The sequence below is a fragment of the Salvia hispanica genome, chromosome 1, assembly GCF_029641045.1.
Source record: "Salvia hispanica isolate PSC_SH4W2 chromosome 1, Shi_PSC_v1, whole genome shotgun sequence".
Classification (NCBI taxonomy): Eukaryota; Viridiplantae; Streptophyta; class Magnoliopsida; order Lamiales; family Lamiaceae; genus Salvia; species Salvia hispanica.
The window spans coordinates 61,200,899-61,225,985 of record NC_142692.1 but is presented as its reverse complement, the minus strand read 5'-3'; the positions used below and the strand labels follow the sequence as shown (position 1 = coordinate 61,225,985).

The following is a 25,087-nucleotide window of genomic DNA, read 5'->3' as shown; positions in this document are numbered from 1 at the left end:
TGAACTTTGTACTAACCAATCATCTCCAGCTCCCTCACCCTCACCAGCTCCCTCATCCTTACCATCATCAGGTCCCTCATCATCACCATCATCAGTTCCCTCATCATCACCATCACCAGACCCCCCATCATCACCATCACCAGATCCCCCATCATCACCATTACCATACCCCTTAGCATTACCTTCCTCTTCGCTCTGATCGTCTTCACTTGCGGTTAAACCATCTATACGCTATGTAACTCTAACTGGACTTTTAATTTTCTCCTGTGTTAATTGACTAACAGGCTGTGAGCCCGTTAACAACTCACCAACATCCCCAGGGTGAATGACATATACATCAATCACCCCAGCCCTGACCCCTAACTCTGCCATTTCTATTGCAGACTTGTTGTCAAAAAGCTGCAACATTCCATCCTCGAAGTTCTTCCCAGGAATCCGATAGAAGTACTCTAACCCAGTCACATCCATCCCCAGCTTCTCTAACACATCATCAACCTCGAGCTTCGACCATTTGTCTGGATCGCAGTTGTGGACATATTGAAGTTCAGCATTGACATAGTTCTTCCCAAACCCTTCCTCAAGGACACCATTGTAGTGCAATCTTGTAAGAAGGTCCCATCTGCATGTAAGATGATATCAGTCATCATAGCTAAACAAGATAAGATAACATATTGGTCCCATATTTATGCTCTACATATCAGCTTATAGTCCTACACATTTACAGACAAGAAAAATGGTCCCCTTTCGTCTGGTTCCCCAACACCCAGTCCACATAACACCCTTTCACAAGTCAAAATTATATGCAGACAAATAAACTCTTTCCAGATAACACCAAACCCTAAAAATTCTCAAAATCATTGGCATATATTCAAATCATACTGAATGGGACCACTTAATAAAGACAACACCATATTAAATACACCACAACCAATAAATGCAAATCCTAGTAAGCAAACATGCAATCAAACGATTTTCAAACAAATTTCAAACAACATTACCTTCTTAATGAAATTCAGGAACTGGATTTTCAGGCGGAGGAGGAGGAACTGGAATTTGAGGCGAACGAGGAGGTTCTGGAATTTGAGGCGAAGGTCTTCTCCGTTCAGAACGACGAAGTAGATGGAGCGGCGGTTTCTGGTGAAAATGACGGGGATATCGGGCCTTCTTCTTCGTCCTCTCAAAGTCGGGGTCGCTTTCTGGAGAAGCTCGCCGGTCACCAACTGAAGAAGTAGGGTTCATTTTCGGAGAAAAATGGACATCCGCGTTGGAGCTAGGGTTAGAACCCACAAATCCCGACACAGCTGACAGTCCTTGTTCGGTGTCAGATTTTCGAGAATCGCTCGTTTCAACCTTCTTCCTCTTCCTCACATATGATTTTTTCACGTCACCGAGACCTTCTGTGTAACGGTGGTTTGGGTACGGCGACTTCCAACTCATGGAAACCAACAATAATTGGTCGAAATCGGTCGGAATCGGGCTTCTTGGTCGGAATGAAGAACTAGGGTTCTTCTTAGAGAGTGATGAGAGAGATGAAAGAAAAGAGAGAAAATGTGTTTGATTATTCATATTCAAAAATATTTAAAAAATTGAATTATTAGCAAAATAATTAACATAAAATTAACCAACTAATAATCTAGATTAAGTCTAATCCGGTCAAATTTTCGCTAATTGACGGTTGACCATCGAAAATTAACGGTGCCATCAAAAAAGGATGCAAACGATATCGTTTTTCATTTGTTTCGAACTTACTTTTTGAAAAGTGAATGTTCTTGACCAAAATCATAAATCGGTCATATGTAAAGGACCAAAATAGTACTATACTTTTAAATGTATTATTGAGTCAGTTATTTTATAGTTTCAATTCAAATATACAGTTGATTCAGTAAAATTTAGCTTATAGTCGGCGACACGCTCTTATACCATGATAGGATTCCGAATGGGTTCCATCATAAGACAATTGACGTTAGGAGAAGTAGCCCATAATAAGACTTACTGCCTCGTCCGCCATTACTTGACACTAGTTTCCTTTTTCGGTCTATCCGCGCACCAATATTTGTCACTCACTTTTAACTATTTTTAGTAATAGAATCACATTCTACTAATGATTTCATTGTTATAAAATTAATACTAATATATAAAAATAGGACTCACGTTTCACTATTTTTTTCTACTCACTCTTTTATATATTATTTTTTTAAACCCAGTTCAGATCAATTTGCAACAATTAAAAGCATAAGAAGGGAGTATATGATAATTTCTATCTCTCTCTTTGCCTCAATTTAAAATATTATTTTAATTATCTTTATTTCATCTGTCAAACATGTACTAATACTTATATTACTTTCTTCTGGTTTTATTACATGCATGTATCACACTGAGCACATAAGATAAAAGTAAAAGTACAATATATGAATCGAAGGAAAATTAAAACGCAAATGATCGTCACGATGTGCAAGGGGTCCATTTTGGGTAGTCCGTTTGTTGTTTCATTCATAATTATGGCATTGTATGGTTGAACAAGAGATAAAAAAAATACTTCATCAAATAAAAAAGATTCACTGAAGCTGACCTCTTCAGAGTGCAAAAATAAATAATACAGTAATAATAATAAAGAAGTTATAAATGGCATCAACTACTTGGCAGGTTTTTTGATTAGAAGAGAATAAATATTTTCTGCAGCTGTCACATGTCATGATGAAAACCTAGCATTCAGTTTTTAACCGACCACACAATTATGTATTTAAATTTTAATTATTAGACCAAATTATGTCGCAATATTGAGCCGCAAATAAATGATTTTAACACGCTATCTGCCCTCTCTCAATGTCAACTTTCACCCCAAGCGGTTGAGCCATTTATTGCAAAATCGGCGTACTACCATTTTTATTTAATGTATATGTTTCATGATTTTAATACCGTATCTTTCTATTCTTAATTTCTTACCAATTACTCCCTTTATCCCTTAAAATTTTTAACATTTATATCGGATATGAGTTTTAAGAAATATAGTAGAAACTAGATTGTATTGAGTCCTATTTTAAATATTAGTTTTGTAATAAAGTGTGAGTGAGATTGATTGAGTTAGTAAAATATAGAGTCCACCACCAAAAACTATAAAAAATGAAATGAAACAAATTTTATGGGACGAACGAAAATGGTGAAATATATGAAAAATTTTCAGGGATGGAGGAAGTATGATATTCTATCTCTTTCAATCTTGCTATAAGTTTGATTTACGATTAGTCCACTAGATTTATCATAAAAAAAAATATAGGGATGTCAATTTTTGACATATAATGGAAATTTGATTTGAATACGCATGAAGTTGTTAAGTTTAGGTCCTTATCGGATCGACCCAAAAAAAACTCGATGGTTTCGAATTGCGTTCAAATAACCTTTTAAAAAAATACTATTAATATTTCAATTAGTTTTAAAAATACTACTCTTCTCAACATTATTCTCTGTTACTTTACAATTTCTCTATCATTTTTATAAAACAAGTGCGCAAAAGTGACCGGGACTCCTAAAGTAGGACGGAGGGATTATATTTAAATTTTAATATTTAGATTTAGATTTTGATAAATTTTAATAGTATTAGATCTTGTTTTAATTATGTATATTAAATTTTATAGTGTTATATCATATTCGAGTCGTATTCGAACTTATCATGTCGTTGATATAAAATTTTTTATACGATACGAACATGCACTATTGCCATTTGCTACCCTAGTAAAATCGGGTAAAATATATAGGAGAAAATGGACTTCTTTTTTCTATACGAATTTTTATTACACTTTTTTGGACACCAGTATGAATACTTGTAAAATTACTAGTAGATCCGAAGAAAATGACTTTCCATCTTTATGGAGCCATCAATATTCTGTTATTGCGTCACCATACTACTTACTTACTGCTTCAGTGTTACATTACCGATGTTTGTGTGTGTGCGTTTTACCAGTATCCTCAGATTGAGTTCAATAATAAATTCAATATATTCTGCCTACAGTAACTTCTTTTATTGACCGCTCTTGAAAATTAAATATCTCAAGCATTAGATTTTTATTAAAAAATAACGTTTACTTTGTCAAACCATTTATTTGGAAATCGTATCGAACATGAGTTTGTGTAGCTAGGCTACAATTTAGGTCACATTTACTCTTAAACAAATTATATATTTGAAAACCGTAATCGAGCATGAATTTGACGTGGCTAAATTTAAAATTTGACTTTTCATCATAATATTAAACTACTAGTACTATATTACATTTGGAGAAGTTCATATATCCATGTAATAAATTAAGCCTCCCAAGAATTTATATATGAATTTGAAATGGTATATTGGATTCAATTCGTTATTTAATATGCATTAATATTTGGCTGCACACGGCCGGTCCGCCAAATCGCCATTATGCGCAATTATTTGTAAGATCACATTAAATTCAATTAAGTTCAAAAAACATACGTGGCTTACAATATTTTTCATTTCTATATTAAACTTAGCTATATTTATATATTTAATTTTATTTTTGTGGAACAGTTGTTGAAAACTATAAATTTAGGCATAACATATGCTTCATCCATCCATGATTTAAACTCCATTCTATTATTTTTGGATGTCCCAAGACTTGTAATTTGCTCACATTTCTAATAATCATTACATTTATATTTTATTATAAAATTAATATAAAAAAGGAGCTCATTTTATTAACTTTTTATATCCAATTTTCTTTAAATAAGCAATTAACTTATTAAAATATGTGTCAAATCAATATAATTAGTTATTCTTTTTATCATGTTGGGTTCTGTTAGTGTGTGTAAGGTATTAGTGTACTCAGAAAATGGAGTCGACGAAAAAAAAAAAAAATTAATACTCATGTTCAAATAAATAAGTTCAATCTGATTAAATGTATTGGAACTATGTTATGTAACGATGTATATCAATAATTTTTTGAAAATGTTACAGAGGACTTCATTTCCCAAGAACTTAACCGACAGCAATTTCATACTACAAATATTTTGGCCATGCCATTCTGCTGTTCATATACAAAGTCTAGCTAATATACAGTGTTCAGTCATGTCATTTTTATTATAAATAGTTTGATGTTTGATGAAATAAATTAAAAATTCTTTTGAGTTTCAGTAGTTAAATCGTACATTTTTTATTTATATTTTTAGTTTCTCTCTAAATCAGAAAATGATTATTTTGTGCGTTGATGAACACAAAATCAAGTAATCGGATAAACTTTATGAAATACAGGGAATTAATATATAGGTGAAATAAAATGATTATTTTGTGCGTTGATAAACACAAAATCGTTCCGTAAAATACACTCCACTACGGCAAACGAATACAAAATATTTCAATTCATATAACGATAATGTCTTAGAAACTATATTAATTGGCATCATTAAATTTTTATGTTCCATGTGGCTGTATTATTACAATAGAGATTTTGGGGACTACATGCAATAACAGAGGCATTTCAGAGAGTGGTGAAATTTGTACTTTATATAGATATAATATATGATAATCACATTAATATGAAGTTAATAGCTCAATTGGTCTCTATTTTAACCTTTTTTATACCGGACGCCACTCAATCTACACAACATTTGGAATAAAAAATTATCAAAAGAATATTATTAAATATCAAATAGTAATAAGTAATATCAGTTATATATGGGGAGTTAGAAAAAGAAAATATTTTTAAGTGATTTAATTAGTGTTAAAAATGCTTAGTCTTTAAGGAAGCTAGATGTTATTAATAGCATATATGGAGGAGACATTGCCGCTTTACTGAAATTGGTTGTTCTTCGACGTATGCTTTAACGATAACCATCGTATGTATCTTGAGTTTCGATTACTCACCGTGTAATTATTTCTCTCCCACAATTGTTATGGTATGGCGACTTCGATACCAAAAATATAGTGATAGTTTAATTAAAATAGTACCAAAAATATAGTGATAGTTTAGAAAATAGTTATTAAAATAGTGATAGTTAAGAAAATAGTAGTGATTAATTAGAGTTATACTTATAAAAGTTAGTTAATTAGGGTTAGAGGGTGTGAATGAAAGTGGGGATGATGTAATTGAGAGGTAAGCAGGATAGCGTTATAAAGGCAAAAATCCTATTTTCTATCTTCCATCCTGCCATGAAATAAATAATATGGTCTGCTGCAATTAATTACGAGTGCCCCCCTCTTCAATTTACTAACGCCAAGCAATTTTCACAGCCACGCATGTATTACGTATATACAACCTAGACAGCCAACAACCAATATTAAAGATTATCTCCTGCCATTTTTTTTTATGTTTTTGGGTTGCATAATTTAATATGCATGCAACCCTTCGTCTTCTATTTTTATCCCCACACACACGCGCGCGCGCGCGCACACACACATATATATATATATAGAAATGTGATCAAATGAAAACTCTAAATATTGTACAAACTCAAAATTATAATCTGGATCATTGAAAAATGTCAACAGATCATAAAAAAGCATCAACATGAAAATGTCAATAGAATTTCAACGGTAGTCAATGATTGATGTTATGTTGATATTGTATTGATGTTGTGTTGACATTAAAATCTTGAAATTTTACACTGTGTGGATATTGTATTGGAACTGTGTTGAAGCTGTGTTGAGGAGTTTTGAGTTTGTACAATATATAAGTTTGCACTACCATGTATATATATATATAGGTGTGTGATCAAATACTAACTAAGTTATGGTAATAACTAATAACTAATATCAATTTTGTATGTTAAAAACATCAACACAAAGACATAAATTTATCAATCTTCTTGTGCTGATAAACTTATGTCTTTGTGTTGACATTTTAAATTTACATGTTGTATTGATATAATTATATCTTAGTGTTGATAATTTTAATACACAATATTGAAAGTTATTAGTTATTACTGTAAATTAGTTAGCACACTAACGTAACCCTATGGATCATTGAAAAATGTCAACAGATCACAAAAAAGCATCAACATGAAAATGTCAATAGAATTTCAACGGTAGTCAATGATTGATGTTATGTTGATATTGTGTTGATGTTGTGTTGACATTAAAATCTTGAAATTTTACACTGTGTAGATATTGTATTGGAACTGTGTTGAAGCTGCGTTGAGGAGTTTTGAGTTTGTACAATATATAAGTTTGCATTTTATCACTACCCTATATATATATATATATATAGGTGTGTGATCAAATACTAACTAAGTTATGGTAATAACTAATAACTAATATCAATTTTGTATGTTAAAAACATCAACACAAAGACATAAATTTATCAATCTTCTTGTGCTGATAAACTTATGTCTTTGTGTTGACATTTTAAATTTACATGTTGTATTGATATAATTATATCTTAGTGTTGATAATTTTAATACACAATATTGAAAGTTATTAGTTATTACTGTAAATTAGTTAGCACACTAACGTAACCCTATGGATCATTGAAAAATGTCAACAGATCACAAAAAAGCATCAACATGAAAATGTCAATAGAATTTCAACGGTAGTCAATGATTGATGTTATGTTGATATTGTGTTGATGTTGTGTTGACATTAAAATCTTGAAATTTTACACTGTGTAGATATTGTATTGGAACTGTGTTGAAGCTGCGTTGAGGAGTTTTGAGTTTGTACAATATATAAGTTTGCATTTTATCACTACCCTATATATATATATATAGGTGTGTGATCAAATACTAACTAAGTTATGGTAATAACTAATAACTAATATCAATTTTGTATGTTAAAAACATCAACACAAAGACATAAATTTATCAATCTTCTTGTGCTGATAAACTTATGTCTTTGTGTTGACATTTTAAATTTACATGTTGTATTGATATAATTATATCTTAGTGTTGATAATTTTAATACACAATATTGAAAGTTATTAGTTATTACTGTAAATTAGTTAGCACACTAACGTAACCCTATGGATCATTGAAAAATGTCAACAGATCACAAAAAAGCATCAACATGAAAATGTCAATAGAATTTCAACGGTAGTCAATGATTGATGTTATGTTGATATTGTGTTGATGTTGTGTTGACATTAAAATCTTGAAATTTTACACTGTGTAGATATTGTATTGGAACTGTGTTGAAGCTGCGTTGAGGAGTTTTGAGTTTGTACAATATATAAGTTTGCATTTTATCACTACCCTATATATATATATATAGGTGTGTGATCAAATACTAACTAAGTTATGGTAATAACTAATAACTAATACTCCCTTCGTCCGCCATTAGTAGTCCCGGTCACTTTTGCGCACCTGTTTTGTAAAAATGATAATAAATAGTTAAAGTGGAGAAATGGTTAAATAAGAGAGAGAATAATGTTGACAAGAGTCTTCTTATCATTATTCCCTCTTGTACTTTACCATTTCTCCACTTTAACTATTTATTATCATTTTTATAAAATGAGTGTGCAAAAGTGACCGGGACTCCTAATGGCGGACGGAGGGAGTATCAATTTTGTATGTTAAAAACATCAATACAAAGACATAAATTTATCAATCTTCTTGTGCTGATAAACTTATGTCTTTGTGTTGACATTTTAAATTTACATGTTGTATTGATATAATTATGTCTTAGTATTGATAATTTTAATACACAATACTGAAAGTTATTAGTTGTTACTGTAAATTAGTTAGCACACTAACGTAACCCTATATATATATATATATAGGGGAGCATTAGGGTCCTATTACCCCCTTAGAGTCTTTTTCCTTCTTAATATCTACCATTAGATTGATGGAATGGATGGACTAGATTAAAAGGACAAACATGATCCCGTGTTGCATTATTAGTTCAATTTCGTGCATTATAAGGGTAAAGGAGTAAAATAACATACTACCCAGGCGTTTCAAAACGGCATGTCCGATATTCACGCGGCATTTTGATCGACCTTTCCATCCCCTCTCTCTCTCACTCCATCCCATCAACATTCTATCAACACTATTTCTCCCCTAATTCAGAACACGATAAACCCTAGCCGCCGCACTCTAAAAATCGTATCGAAATTCAGCAACGATTCCGGCCGTGGAATCGCCGTTCATCGACGATTCTCTCTCACAAAAGCTTCCGTTTAGGTTCGCGCGCTCGGTTGGTAGTCGATTCATCTACTGGACACAACAAAGGTGTGTTTCTGAAGCATTTTTTTTAGGTAGAAACACTAATTCCCCTCGATTGGCGATGTTTTTAAACACAACCAGTAGTCGATTAACAATTTTTGGTGTCTTTTGAGTAACGATTCGAAATAATGCACAAAATTGTTTTGTTCGTTTTTTTTTTTGAAACAGATGACATTGCGAGCATTATAGTACGGTTTATGTTGATTCTGAGTATATTAAGTTAATTTTTGAGTTATATCTTGGTTTTCATCCATTAGCTTTCGATTTGGAATAATGCACAAAAGATGGCGTTTTTTTTAAGCAGATGAAATTTTGAGCATTTGATTTGGTTTTGTAACCATTATGGAAGTGTATAGTGGATTTCTGAGCAATATTTACACTTTTCGTCGTTTTATGGTTGAAACCTCACCGATTTATGGTTGAAACCTCACTGATTTCGTAAATATTTTCGCGCAGATACAAAATGACTAAAAGAGGTAGGCCGTACAAAAGCCAACCGGATCCGAGTGAAGGTGATGCATTATTTGATCATTGTAGTACATTATTGTCCATTTTATTGGGTTCGAACTCTGTGTTCATTCAGAAATTGCAATTTTTGGAACTCTGGTATACCTATCAGTATAGGTACTAATGTTGTAGTATAATTGGGTTTATACAGTATATCTTTTGATCTGTGCATTGTTTAATATATGTTGTGCATTATATACTGTAACCTATACAGTAGTTGTTCTAATACATATGTCTTTCATATTCTGGACAGCATCTAAGCAACGTCGGGTTGAGTTTGACGAAGCGGTTGACGATGTTATTCCAATAGCATAAGCACAGAAACTTCGGGAAAGGTTAGGAAGTTAACAAGTTGGAACCAGTTCAGCCAATGTAGACGTGGAGAAAAAGAAATCGAGGGGAAAGAAAGTCGAGTACCTGTACTGTCGACAGAACCCCACCGAGTTCATTTCATGTATACAAAGCCTGACTCCACGGCAGAAGGAAGCCGTGAATGAACTGGGTTTCGGCTCTGTCCTAGACTTCAACATCAGGGAGATACCAGGGTACCTAGCTTACCGGGTGCTCAAGTCGTTTAATCTGGCCAGATGCGAGATTCAATTATCTGCGGGTGAGCGCTTAACCCTGGATGAGGAGGATGTCCACCTGACGTTGGGCTTTCCGAGAGGCACGACACCCATAGCACGCAAAGAAAAATATCAGAACAACTTCGAGTTCAACGATATTGTTGCAGCGCGGGTAAAAAGACTCGGTACAAGTTGAACGCGGCTGATGTTGCAAACATGATTAAGGAGGAAACTAATGGGGGTCCTGATTTCAAGCGTCTTTTCATGTTCTTACTTGAGAATGCGCTGATAGAGACTCCTTCAGACGGCAACTGCAAGCCAAAGATACTGCATTTCATCGACGACGATGATGAGATCGGTAACATGAATTGGTGCGGTTACGTCTTATCTGTGCTGGAAGCCACGTATCCTGGCTGGGACAGGGCGGAAGGTGCCTATTTCACTGGACCAATCCACTTTATTTTGGTGAGGAAAATTAGTAGTGCATTACATGATGTATTACTTACATTACTTTAAGTGTATTACTGATATTATTATAGTGCATTACATTGGCGTTAATTGTGCATTAATATAGTTTCGTGATGCATTACTGATATTTGGCATTGCGTGGATATTGTCAGTGTGCGTACGTGGACCGCGTGGTTCACATACGCAGACGAGTCGTGCGTGCATGGCCGACTATAAAGGGTTGGACAGCGGGGGCCCTTAAGCAAAGGAAGGAGGTGGAGATTAACCAGTTCGGAACTGGAAGGTTAGAGGGCCGCATTGACAAACAACAGTATTGTATCGACGAGGAAACGAGGAGGGTAGAAGCTGTGAATAAGGGAGGTGGTGGAGCCCCCAGCACGCACAGAGCGAAGAGAATAAGAGATCGTTTTGTCGCTTCAAGTGTGTTGATGGGACACACTATTTCGAGGTGGGTCGACGATTTTAAGCAAATACCTGTTGAACTCCTTGATGATGGGTGCATCCGAGTGGGGAGTCAGATTGGCAAGAAGTTGTTAGGTATGGAAGATGAGAAGACTGTGGAAGATGAGGAAATTGTGACAACACTAACACAAGCGAGGGAAGAAGAGGAAGAGTATAGTCCCCAGTGGATTGCTGAGATGGAGAAGATGATGCAGGCCTACGACAAAAAGAAGACAATAACTAGAGGCTTTGATAGGCCATCTTTCGTCTTGGATGGTTTTGAGTGTCCTGACCCTTTTGCTACGCAGGACACACAACGAGCAGAGGGTAGTGGTCGGGGAGAGGACAACACTAATGTTGAGGAGACAGGACTTGACGGGATAGGAGATGATCAGCAAGGTGATGCAAAATTTTGTAAACTTTACAATGCAAAAAATACAGAGGTTTTTGCATTAATAAATCGTTATGTCCTCATTATTTACTTGAATCAGGAGACAGGCATAAATCGGTTGGTGGATCTGGAACAGCAACTGGGACAACCGTCGGTGGTGTGGCAATCATGATTGGAGTACGAATAAAACAACGTTAAATATGAACATGTTCTTGGTTTTTTTTTAATACTTAACTGTGCGTCAATTGTGTACAGCCGCCTTTGATAAGAGGTGAAAGTGAAGGTGGAAGCGGACATGTAGTCAAAGACAAGGCCGAGAAAGCAGGAAAAAAAAAGGTGGAACGCAGTGATATTCCAACTGATAAGTCAAGCAAGGCATTGAAAAGGAGGTAGCTCCTAAGGAGGGGAAGGGAAAACGGGCTGCCGTTAACAAAGTAAGACGTTTATTTGCGTAATCACTCGAATTATATATCACTTTGAACAAGATTACAACCAGTTGTTATCTTGTTCATTATTTGTCATGTTGCGTGCATTGTATACTAGTTATTAGTCATTAAAATTTTTATGGTGTTATTGTTTAAAACATTTATTATCTTGTTCAGTATTTGCTTAATTGCTTGCATTATATAGTACTTATAAAGCATTACATGCTTGTCGGTTGTATGCATTAAATGTTGTTGTTCATACGCATTATTTAGCTTTTGTTTTGAATTATTCATTACTCATTATGCATTCCACTCGTCTGTTGGAGCGTTACTTTTGTCCATGTAGAAAATTGGCCCAGCTACTAGGAAGGGTATTGAGATTGGTGTTGTGAAAACACCAAAGGAATCTGAAGGTGTTGCTGGAAAGAGTGTTGCTAGAAAGGGTGTTGCTGTGTCGGGCTTGGACATTCCAGATGGTGATTTTGAAGGGGATGGAAAATCTAAAGAGAGCGAACAAGAAGTGGCTGGACATGAGGTCTGTCATATTTCTCTAGTGTGGTTGTAGCTGAATTGTTTTAACCGTATCTTCTATTCGTGCAGGATCATGGGAAGGTAGCATCATCCCGTTTCAAGAAAGCCAGTCTGGCTGCCCGTTCTCCATTCAATGACCGGGCGGTTAGACTAACAACGAAGCCAAACTATCCGGACAAATCGCTATACTATTAGGTACTAAGCACAACGGAAATAAATAAGTAAGTTTGGAAGTGTTGCTAGACTCTTTGCTGGGAAAAAGGTTACTTATGCAGAGTTTATTATTGTGCAGGGATACGGTTGTCTACGAAGACGACTGTATCAAAACAGTGCAGCTTGACTTCGCCTCGCTAGCGCCGTTCAAGACCGTGAGCTCAGCCATTGTAGACACTTGGAGCGCCTACTTGAATAACATGGAGAAGCTCAAGGCTCCGGAAACAGTTTCTAGGGTCTTCTTCTCGACAAAACCATGCGTTAGTGAAATACCTTTTGCCCTTGGTTGCTATTTAGTATTGCAATTACAAATTATTAACTACTTTACCACATTACACTGTAGAGACACACCGTGATTGAGGGCCCTGCTGAATGGTCAGAGGACCAGTTGAGGGAGACATTCTGGACTCGGTTGTTCGATGATGTACTTGGAACGGGAATCTTTAAATGGGATACGTTTGACATGGTAAATTTTATTAAGCTTAACCTATCTGATTTACATACACATAAATGTGTAGCGTAATGTACTTTCAATTATACAGTTCTTCTTCCCGATTAGGGGTTCTACACATCAGTACGTGGTGTGTTTCGATCTGCCGGATGGCAACATGAACATCATCGACCACACCTTGGCTGACTCACACAAATCCTTCAACGCAAAGTATGGGAAAACACCCTCCCTTCTGGTGCGTGTTTGAGGGTACTCCGTTAAGATGCATTACATTCAGTTAACTGTCCATTATTTAGATTTCTCACGCATCCTTTTTTTGGGTATTTGTTGTAGAAATTTTTTTTGGCTGAAGCGCTTGTGAAGTTGAAGGCTAAACAGAAGGCAGCCGAGGTCCGAAAATGTAGACACATGTGGTGGTTATGCCTTGGAGGAAAACCGACCCCTCTGTGGAGAGGGGGGTGTACATCATGCGGCATATGGAGACTTATTTCGGCGGAAGGGACAAAGATTGGCAGTGCGGATTCAGCGCCACTGGGACAAAAAATCTAGAAATCTACCGAATGAAGGTAGCAAACGCGCTGCTGTCTGCTACGCACAATTCCGTACATGACACCAACGTCTCTAATGCCGCCAAGTTCTGGAAAGAGAGGCCGCCTAGGTTCAATTTCAAGAAGTGGGTCGAAGAGTTCGGGCTGGATTGATTGCAAGAGTAAGGATTAGGAATGCTATTGACGTTAAGGTTAAGACTGTTGTTTTTGGATAACTTATTTTAATTTGGTCAAAAGAAGGCTTGTTTTGAACCATATATATCACTTGATAACTGACGCATATTTTAGTACTAGTGTGTGATGTAGTAAAGATAGTGATGCACAATATAACATAATTAATGCAAGTCTACAGATCGATAATGCACATTTACAAAGTACTCGACTAATGGAATAAAATATAGGGTATGATGCATAGAATATCATTATTAATGCAAGGCTATAGATCGATAATGCACATTAACAAATTACTCGACTAATGGAATAAATATAGGGTTTGATGCATAGAATATCATTATTAATGCAAGGCTATAGATCGATAATGCTCATTAACAAAGTACTCGACTAATGGAATAAATATAGGGAGTGATGCATAGAATATCATTATTAATGCAAGGCTATAAATCGAGAATGCACATTACCGCAAAACTGGACTAATGGAATAACTAGAGGGAGTGATGCACATAATATCATTACTAATGCTATGATACCTATCGATAATGCACATTAACAAACAACTGGACTAATTGAAGAAATAGATGGAGTGATGCACATAATATCATTACTAATGCTATGCTATTTATAGATAATGCACACTAACTATCGCAAAATACAAATTTATTTTGCAAAAAATGATCACAACGCAAGTAATAATATGAACGAATTCAAGACGGAAACTATTTTATTAGTTACAAAACACATCAAGCTTTCCTCTTGCCTTTACTAAGCTCTTTCTCCTTCGCCATCTCTTTAAGCATTGGACAGTTTCTAGAGTCGTGATGGCCCAACTCATCGCACGTCTTACAACATCTAAGAGGCCTAGTAGCATCCTTTATAGCCTTTTCTCTCTTTGAAATCAGTCGGCTCGCGGAGCTGCTAGCATGACCCTTGGTCTGCACAACATCCGGAGGATGGACCTCTACTACTTCAGGCTTTGGCATTCCATAAAACTCTTCAAGCATGCGCCTCTTTTCAAAGGCCGACATTGGAGGAGTTCCAGCGTGAAGAGAATTACCAAGTTCTTCCAAACCACCTACGAATGCATGAAGCACGTCAATGTCCGTCTCGAATCGTCGAATAAAACCGTAGAACAGTGATATCCCTTGATCTGATACAGTCTGCCTATCGTCAACAGTGGACCTTGTATCTACGGTGACATCAAGAAGTCCATGTACAGCCTTGGCTAAGGGAGTCTTCATCCATCGGCTGTCGCAGTACTTCTCTGGAATGTTTGCCACTTCATTGTTCATGAACAGAAAAAAATTTGGCAACACAAATATCCCTGCCTACCGAACAATTTGCAGTCGCACGAGTATGAATCGTCAGTCTTGTCGTGACTAACGGAATACGAATTCCGTCGGCTATCCCCAAGCTTGTAGGTGTCAATCATATCTGTTGGTGAAAAACCAAGTACACGGCATCTGTCATTACCATCAACAATTTCTTCTTGTATCTTCCTGAATATACTGTCTGTGTAAATCGTTGCAGCATGTTTCTCGAAACCTAACTTAGTGGCCAGTATGGGCACGGAAGTAGCATCGTTGTAGTCCAGCTTTGTTCTAGCGTTCTGCTGAAAGTCCAGAGCATTGTTGAAATACAAGTATAATTCGGCAAGGTTCGCTCGGGGCTTCATAAAATTTTTATAGAAGTTGTTTTCAGATTCTGATATAGACGTAGTCCTAATCATCGGACCGAGTGGGAAATCTCTGAAGTAGGCCGGTATCCACATCTGTCTATACTCGTACAATGTGTTCAACTAATCAACGTCTTCCAGCTCATAACGCTCAATCACTCCATTCCACTCCTCTTCAAATTCGTCGGGTTCAAGCAAGTCTGACCAAACGTATGCATTGAATTCCTTCTTGAAATCTTCGTCCCTAAGCAACCTGCCTGGAACCTTGGAAGCCAACTTGTGCATTATATGCCACATACACCATCGGTGTCGAGTGCCTACAAGAACCTCTTGAATACCTGATCTCATGCCCAAGTCTTGATCGGTTACAATCATTTTGGGTGCTACACCCATGCATTCGACGAAATATTTGAACAACCAGCCAAAGGCCCCTGTTTTCTCGTTGCACACCAATCCGGCAGCGAATGTTACAGGTTTTCCATGATTGTCCTTTCCCGTGAAAGGTGTGAAGATCATGCAATACCTGCGTTGCACACAGGGTACGCATCATTAGCATCATTAATTCTGAATAATGCATAACGATACACGAATAATGTAAATGTAAGGCTGTCTAATGCAGTTAGTAATGTACAAAATATTGCATATAATGAACAAAAAATATAATTGTAATGTATACCTGTTTGTGTTCTAAGTGGAGTCAAACGCCACTATATCACCAAACATATGGTAGTTTCTCTTTATCAAACCATCGCATCAAAAAAGGGAGACCAACTGGTTAGCATCATTTACTTCGTAGTGATATGTGAACGCATCGGACAGCTCCTTCTTCTTCGCCATGTCGTCCAACACCATCTGCACGTCACAACCGTTTGCTTATGCTTTGATGTCTCGCGAAGTGTTCCTATTATCCCCGACATTGCAACGGACACGTTCAAACCCACCGAGAATTTCCTTCAATACCTTAAAGGTAAGTGTGGGGCATATATTAGCCTTGGAACAGTCCAGAATGAATTTGTGATGTACGTCCTCTAACTTCCGGTTAAGTGTCATGAACTGCTGATGCTCTGACTCCACCATATAATTGTTGTGAACCTCTTTGAACTCCTGAATAATATATCCCAGAATTACTGCTCCAGAAAAGAACTTGAAGGATATACTTGCTTTGCAACCACATCGCTTGGACAACCGCCTGCGTTTAATAGTAAAACCAGATCGTGCATTCACATCATTCGACCTCTTGCTGCCCTCCCTGTTGCATACGACAGAATACCAAGTAGTTACACCGTCCGCCGCCTTCCTCATTCCTTGTTTTCGCGTATCAAAACCGACGGCGCGGGCATACACATCATAAAACGCAAAAGCAAAATCTAGGGATTGGAACTTCTGACCAACCACGGGCTTCAATTGTGGAGAACAGTCAGGTATAACAAGCACTATACAAAAAATCAAAACAACAAGCGTATTATAATTTAGTTTCATTATATGACATAAATCGTACATTACAAATAAGAAATAATGCATTACACTTTAATATTTGTACATTACATACGTCGAGGTATACCACACAGTAGCCGAGATAATAACTAAACCCTATACAAAAAACTGAAACTCATCAACTAAACAAAATACTACACCCTAACCACCAATTACTGCTACACCCTAGTGGATTAGATTAAACTCGCCCAATACATTCAAACACGACAACTAATCAACAAAACCCTGAGATTGTATAATTCACAAAAAGGACATCAGAATAAACGCAAAACTCTAATCAATGTGAAGTCTTTAAATTACCTTCTTCCATTGTTGGAGAATAAGAAGAAAAATCACAAAGGCTGCAACTTTTTGTATTCTTGTAATTCACAAATTTCTCAGAATTAACGATGCATCCACATGTTAATAATTCCTCTGTGATATATTGATAGAGAAAGATCTTTTGTACAGAAAATAAAGATTCTGCTAATTTCATGAAAAAAATCGATGAAATATATTGACAGAGAAAATCAAGCAAGTTTCCATAACTAACTCCATTGTGAATTCCTAAAAAGCCCTAGGCGATTTTTTTAATCATTTTAATTAATAACATGTGGCATTATTTAGGGCCATAAGATCTTTAAATTGAATGGCCAAGATTAAAAAAGAGAATAGAACATTAAACCAAAGAAGGATATGAATACATCCCTGATAAGTCGTATTCTAAGCCTTGGTTACTGGTCAGTATGTCGTGAAATACATGTATTATCTGCAAAACAGTTGCTTAAGTGTGCAGGGTTGAAGGATCCAAGTCAGTAGGTGACGATTCGTGTGACGAAAGTGAAAAGGGCACTAGAAGGGTGCGATACTGACCAGAATGCATGCCAGAGAAAAGTCTCGAGATGGAGAAGGGGGATAGCTGGGATGATTATTTTACAAGGGCAAAAAGGTCAAAATGCGGGAGAAGTCTACCCTAAAAGCAAGGGCAAGCCTCCCTATAAAAGAAGCCATTTGGAGAGAGAGAAGGAGTTCGGTTCGGAGTTTGACAATCACACTTAGTAGAATTCTCTCTAGAAGATCCATCCTTCAGCATTATCTTACCTCTCTTTCCTCGCCACAGCCATGGTCACTTGACGTCCAGAGTTTGCCGGAGAAGTCATCAGTCCGTCGTTCCAGCCAGTTATCGTAGCAGTGTAGTAGTATCATCGCCCGGAGTGGCACAAACAATCTTAATCTCTTTCTTAGTTAAAGTTTACTTGTTTTCATCAACTAGTTATTCTGCAAACACTCATCGTTGTTGCTCTTTTGAAGTACTTTGTTATTTTCCAACATTTACGTTATGAAGTTTCTATTTCGCATGTCACTTTGGTTTGAGTTTGCTTCATTCTGTCTAGGGAAGTTAGATTTAGTTGTTGCTTTCAATTTCTAAGTGTTTTCTATTCGGGAGTTGTTGATTTGAAGTTGTAGCTAAGTTAGTCAAATTTTCGTGCATGAGTTCATTTTCTGCGCCGTGATTATCACCTTGCATGTCAGCCAGTAGAAGTAAAGTTGCAGTTACCATTTAATTTAAGTTTAAGCATTTTAATCGATGGATCTTGAGTTTGAATGCATGAATCTGAAGTTTAGTTATGGTGTCTGTGTTCATATGATTTTCGTCAATACTTGGTGAGGAAGAAAACGTCAAAATCAACTTTATTTGGTCTACTTTTGCTTTTAAGTTACTTTTTACTTTTGTTCCCTACTTTTCAGAGGTACTATCCAGACTTGTCAGAAAGCCCCCAGCCATCAGATACACTTTGTTCTCTAACTTTCTTCTTTTAGTAACTGTCTACTTTCCACATATCTCTGATACACCTTGTCCCCTACTTTCACGAACACTCCCACATGTCTGTTATTTTCCCGCCTACTAGTCAGTAGAGTACTACCTTATTTCCTGTCTAGGTAAATCTCAACCCAAGCGTGGTAGCTAACCAAACACCCAGGAAAGTCACCACAGTTATCTAAACGTGTCCATCCTCGTGGGATTCGACCCTTACCTCCGCTATACTAATCAGTAGAAGTGGGTTGAGGAAATTTGTTTGAAGTCCGGTCTCGGTCATCGTATCAACGACTCAGCTGGGTCGGGAATCTCTTCCTGATCAGTTGGATACACTCCAATTCCACATGCGAAACCATCGAGGACATAAGACCCAGACCGAGAACTCACCAATCCCTATATATATATATATATATTATATATATATAATGTACTAGTATAACAACTAATTTTAAAGTTAGTTATTAATATTGTAAACACTAAAATGCAATACACATTTGTAGAAGCTATAACTGAATTTCGGCAGATTGCATTTTTGTTATATGCAGATTGCATTTTTTATCATTGAGTTTTGCATTTTTAATATTGACTGTTTAATTTGCATATTATATATAGACGAATTGCAATTTTATATGTGAAAATGCAAAACTTAACAATAAAAAATGCAATTTATGTGAAAATGCAAAACTCAACACTATAAAATGCAATTTACATACAACTAAAATGCAATCTGCGAAAATGCATATACAACTAGATTGTATTTTTGTGTTTAAAATATTGCATGTTTTGTGCCACATGGCAGCACCAGATTGGATGTACGTTGTGACTCTAAATAAGGGGGAACCCTAGTGCTCCCCTATATATATATATATATATATATAGTCCCATTATCCACAAACCCACTCTTAAAGATTGAACCACCGAACCATACCAAATTAGGGCTTTTAGATCTAGTTTTTTATGGATGAGATTCACAAATTTATAAATTATATTCTCCTTCATCACCAGTCTATTTTAATTCATCCGAAGGTAAATAAGTCATACTAACACGTTACGAAGATTTAACTTCATTCCAGAATATATTACTTCATTTCAGTAGGTTTTTACTTCATTCTAATAGGATTATTACTTCATTTTAGTACGTAAATGTAATTTCGCCATCGCGTGCCGTTCTTTCTCTCTACAATATCTATCACCACCGCAAAGACGCTGATATGGTGTAATAAACACATGGAATAATATAATAAATTATTTGAATGAAGTATGTGTAGAAGCATTTGAAGTCCTACTGGAATGAAGTAAAAACCTTATCCAATGAAGTAATAACGTTTCTGAATGAAGTAATAAACTCACTTGAATAAATTGTATTTTTTAATGTGAATAAAGTAAAAACTCATGTCAATGAATTCGAATGAAGCATATGTTGAATCATTTCAAAACCTACTTGAAGCAAGTAAAAACATGTTGTAGTTTCAATGTATTATGTACGGAATGAAGTAATAAACGTATACAATGAAGTAAAATTGGCTTGTAATGAAGAGCGAAAAAAATTTACACAGCAGCATATCTCATCAAAAAACTAGATCTTATGGCCCAGATTTGGTCTCTAGTTCGGTCTTTAAGAAGGGTTCGAAATTGTTATCGTCTTTTTTCAATTGAAGACGTCAGTTTTTTTTAATTACCATTCTTGATAAATTTTGGTAGAAAGTTATTGTATTAATTGTGTAATTGACATCTATGGTTTTATATATTTGTTTGTGATTAGTTTGTTCTTGTATTTAGTTTTATTTTGCATCAATTGTCGTTTTTTTTTCATGAAATCAGTCATTGCTTACAGATTTTCGTGTTTTCTTTTCGTAGGTTACAGCTTGTAAACATAATGAACAAATATTACTGTGTAATGGTTTTTATCAACTCTGTACTGGACGGTATCTGATCTGTAATGTATATGTTCGCTGATTGATTGTTCGACGCACGTTTCATTTATTCCCCAAGGGTTTAGCAATCCTTGGGGCTAGGGTTTAGATATCGTCTCGGCTAGGGAGTAGTTTTAACCGATAAACATAATGTACATATAGTACTGTGTAATGGTTATTATTGACTCATTAATGGACTATTATGTTGTATGCAATAGGGAAGGCAGCAATGAATTGTATAATGGATGAAATTAGATGAATAATGTACAGAATATGCTTATTAATGAACTGCCCCCGAAAATATAATATACACCAAGTTATGTGTAATGTACAAAATATTTCTAATAATGAACTCTACTCCAATAATTACGTACAGAATGTTAAGTGCGTGTAGACAATAATGTACAACTTCGTTACTAATAATTTACATTAACAGACTAAAAGTGTAAAATTATTATGCATAAATTGTTGACAGTGGTAGGATTAATAACACTCAGACAACGAAATGATAACTACGACTAAACCGAAAACCAAAACTAATAATGTTTTTCGGTACAAGATACATCAAGATTTCCTCTTGCCCTTACGAAGCTCTTTCTCCTTCGCCATCTCTTTAAACATTGGACAATGTCTAGAGTCGTGATGTCCCATCTCATCGCAAGCCTTACACTCTCTAAGAGGCCTAGTACCCTTCTTTATAGCCTTTTCCATCTTGGAAATCGGACGGGAGGCAAAAAGACCTTTGCTGCTCAACCAACCTTTCACTGAACTTTTGCGAATTCGCAATTGGAAGAACAACGTCCACCGCTTCGTCAATATCTAACCTAGGCTGCTTCGCCGCTGCCCAAAAATCAATAATTTATCGTATTAATGCACAATACAAACTGTATAATGTACAAAAGTAAGCAAATAATGCACCAATGAATATTTTATTCTATCAACCATTGACCTTTTATAAAACTGGTGCATTTAAAGTAAAACAAAAAACATAAAGTACACAACTCCATACAATAATTTACACCACTCGCTACAATAATGTACAAATGGCAACAAATAATGCAAATATGAACACACTCAATTTCCAGGCATTTTATCAAACCGACTAATGTAGATTCAAACAAAAACGTAAAGCACACCACTACCTACAATAATGTACACATTGCGTCAAATAATGCACGAACGAATATAAAGGCAAATGCAAGACAAACCAAAAATCAACTCGGATACGATTTTATCTACCAAATCGCCCAATACACAATTGGAAACCAGTCATTCACTACAAACTTTAATATTGGACAGAACCATATAAAAAAATGAACAGGATTTTACGATTTATGAAAATCTCGACCAAAACAAATGTGAAAAACGTGATATTGTTTGGGAGAAAAAATTGAATCGACAATTAGGTGGTGTGTCGGCGGTGAAAATAGGTGATTAACAGTGGGTATTACGACAAATTGAATCATCAGAACCCTACCTTGTTGTCGACTTGAATTGAAAGGTCGCGCAGAGTGAGGTTTCGACTGTGAAACGGCGGCAGAAGCTTGATTTAACTGTGAAAATCGACGATAGTTTTGATTTCCGGTGGCTTGGAGTAGCGGCTAGGGTTTGGAAATAGGGGGAATTAGGGGAGACGAAATTCAATCGTGGGTTTGAGGAGTGAGGCGGTTGGAGTGAGAGAGAGAGTGAGTAGATGGAAAATGCCGCTTAATTCTCGCTTTTCCCATTTTTATTCATTGTTTTTTTACAATTATACCCATATAATGCACAGAATGAACCTAATAATGCAACACGGGATCAGTTTTCCCCTTTTAATCTAGTCCATCCATTTTATCAATCTAATGGATGATATTAAGAAGGAAATAGTGTCTAAAGGGGTAAAAGGAGCTTAATGCTCCCCTATATATATATATATATATATATATATATATATATATATAAATCGGATGATATTAGGGATATACTAATATGACAACCCCTTCTAATATGACACCATACCACCAATTTCAGCCCTAGGATCTAAAAATCGGATTGTTGATAAGCTGCCACATGGCAGCTCATTTTATTTTTATTTAATCAAATTATAATGCTAAAGGGCAAATTAGGAAATCTCTTTTTCATCTTCTACAGAAACAATTCACGCTTCACGCCACTTTCCTTACCACCATTCTCAATTCACGCCAATTCAAGGTATCTTCTGCAAGTTACCCAACAAACTCGATTTTGAGTCTCGATTTCACGCAATGGGCTTCAATCCAGTTTGAGTTCATCTCAATTTGACCTATTCAATCACCCAAACTCACACGAACTGTGCGATCCATCTCAATTTGATTCCTCTAGAATTTCCAGCGATTTCTATGCAATCACATCACTGTGCAATCGATTTTCAGTTCTCTCTGCAATTCATTACAAATTCGTTCAAATATGGGTGAATCAATTATCGATTTTGATCTGGATGTTTTTCCAGCAGGTGGATTTCGTCATTACCTCAATTCTCGATCAATTTTTCATGTGTTGTCTGTCGCACTATGGATTATTGTCATATTTAGTGATGGATTGTTTGCCAATTTTGTCAGATTGAAGAGTATTTTGTGATTTTGATTGTAGGGAAAGTTTTGGTTGAATATTGCTCTGTTTCTGATTGTATTTTGTATGATTTGCTGTTTTACGTGTTACATCTTGTTGTTTTACGTGTTACATCTTGTTGTGTTACGTGTTACATCTTGATGTTTTGTTATATTGTTACATAGTTTGTTCTAATTGCTATTTCTGATTGTGTTTTGTTATATTTTGATTGCCTAGTTATGTTTTGTTATATTCTGATTGTGTAGTACTAATTGTGTAGTTTGCTCATTCTGATTTTGTTTAGTGGTTTTAGTAATTGCTGTCATATTGCTTTCAGATTTCCGTATGCAATAATTGCTATTTTATGTGTATCACATTGTTGTTCACCTAATTGTTAATTGCAGTCAATTGTATCTTAACTAATTTCCCTCATGTTTTATCATTTGAACCAGTTGCATGTGTGCCACAATGCCCCGACGAACTCCGTCCTTATGTTGGTAAGAAATTCCATTCATTAGATGAGGGCATCGCCTTTTATGAAGGTTATGATGGGGTTTGGAGCCCCTTGCACAGCGGAAGACTTGTACAAAACAAATAAATCAGATACGGATCTATTTGACCGATTATGCGATTAATCAATTCACATGTTAAACAGATAATTGCATGCTAGAACGCAAATAATTCATGCTTAGAAAAAGTAAATCCTAAAACATGAATTCTACGGTTTAGGGTTACCGATTTGATTCTCCAAAGAATCGACGATTGCTCGCGCCTTCTCCACGTGATGATCTTCCATACTAGACCACGGATCTTCTGATTGGTTCCCGAACTGTATCTCGATATCAGGGTGGGCTGATCTTATCAAAATACTAGGACTCGAATAAAGAAGACAGAAAATTCCTCACGGAGAAGAGCTGAAGAATTTTTCGAACTCCTCTACTAATTAGAGAGGGGGGCGAAAACTTCCTCTACTAATAATTGTGTTTTTGTCTTTCCTTTATTCTCCTATTTATATTAAGTTCATATTGGGCCCAGTCAGGTATCTATGGAAGGTTTTGGATATGGGCTTCTCCAATTAGCTTTTTACTAATTAAATTGAACCCCAATTTAATATAAGCTTTTAATTGGAATATTACGAGCAGCCACTACAGAAGTAATATTGCACTCCCCATCCAAATCCGAAATTACAAGTAATCCGGGTTTCCGTTATTTATATTATTTATTTCCCGCGCTTAAGATATAAATGTCCATTAATTAATTAATGTCTGTTATGGACTTAATTAATTAACATCTTATTAATTCCAAGAGTGGACTTAGCAAGAAACACTTATTTATTATTCATAGAGTAATAAAACTCCAACTGGCCAGTTTCCGAATAATAAAACCTTGTTCAAGCTCCTCCTGAGGACATTATCAAACAAGACTCACCTCGCGCACAATTCAACATAATAGCAATCCTAGCACCGCTAGATATTAATCACCACTACCCAATATATCAGGATTATTGGGTTGCGAAAAACCCGCACCATTTGATAAGTCAAAGTAGTGCATAATCAATACCGTATGCTCAATGCTAACATATGTAGATTAAGAAATAGTTATTTATCAAGACCTAGTCTTTCAGTAGATAGCATAAAGACACGTCTTGCTGTTAGATCCATTCAGTGCTATACCACACCAACGTCATCTTATTTCAGAAAGGCTTAGAAATAATCATACTAACATTGCAACCTTTCACGATAGGTAGTCTAAGCCTATCTGGGTT

General features: G+C 35.8%; 2 protein-coding genes across 2 annotated transcripts; both read right to left on the bottom strand.

The window, feature by feature from the left end:
* Window positions 1–14,038: 14,038 nt before the first annotated feature.
* LOC125220285 (protein FAR1-RELATED SEQUENCE 9-like) lies at window positions 14,039–15,648 on the bottom strand. The gene is made up of 3 exons (XM_048122442.2): window positions 15,210–15,648; window positions 14,725–15,156; window positions 14,039–14,049 (listed from the first exon to the last, which is right to left on the bottom strand). Exons 1-3 carry the CDS (start codon window positions 15,646–15,648, stop codon window positions 14,039–14,041), a joined length of 882 nt encoding a protein of 293 aa, XP_047978399.2.
* Window positions 15,649–15,675: 27 nt separating this feature from the next.
* Window positions 15,676–17,356, bottom strand: LOC125220286 (protein FAR1-RELATED SEQUENCE 5-like). Its single transcript, XM_048122443.2, has 4 exons — window positions 17,347–17,356; window positions 16,513–16,985; window positions 16,325–16,404; window positions 15,676–16,075 (listed from the first exon to the last, which is right to left on the bottom strand). The coding sequence occupies exons 1-4, from the start codon at window positions 17,354–17,356 to the stop codon at window positions 15,676–15,678; spliced, it is 963 nt and encodes a 320-aa protein (XP_047978400.1).
* Between the last annotated feature and the right edge of the window lie 7,731 nt (window positions 17,357–25,087).

What these genes read in the sequence shown, in the direction of transcription:
- LOC125220285 (XM_048122442.2), bottom strand. Translation starts at nt 15,648, where the DNA reads ATGTGGATACCGGCCTACTTCAGAGATTTCCCACTCGGTCCGATGATT. An exon ending in GTGCGACTGCAAATTGTTCG is followed by an intron (nt 15,157 to 15,209) that starts GTAGGCAGGGAT and finishes TGAACAATGAAG; the next exon opens with TGGCAAACATTCCAGAGAAG.
- LOC125220286 (XM_048122443.2), bottom strand. An exon ending in GCCCCACACTTACCTTTAAG is followed by an intron (nt 16,405 to 16,512) that starts GTATTGAAGGAA and finishes TGTGACGTGCAG; the next exon opens with ATGGTGTTGGACGACATGGC. An exon ending in GAAGTAAATGATGCTAACCA is followed by an intron (nt 16,076 to 16,324) that starts GTTGGTCTCCCT and finishes TGTGCAACGCAG; the next exon opens with GTATTGCATGATCTTCACAC.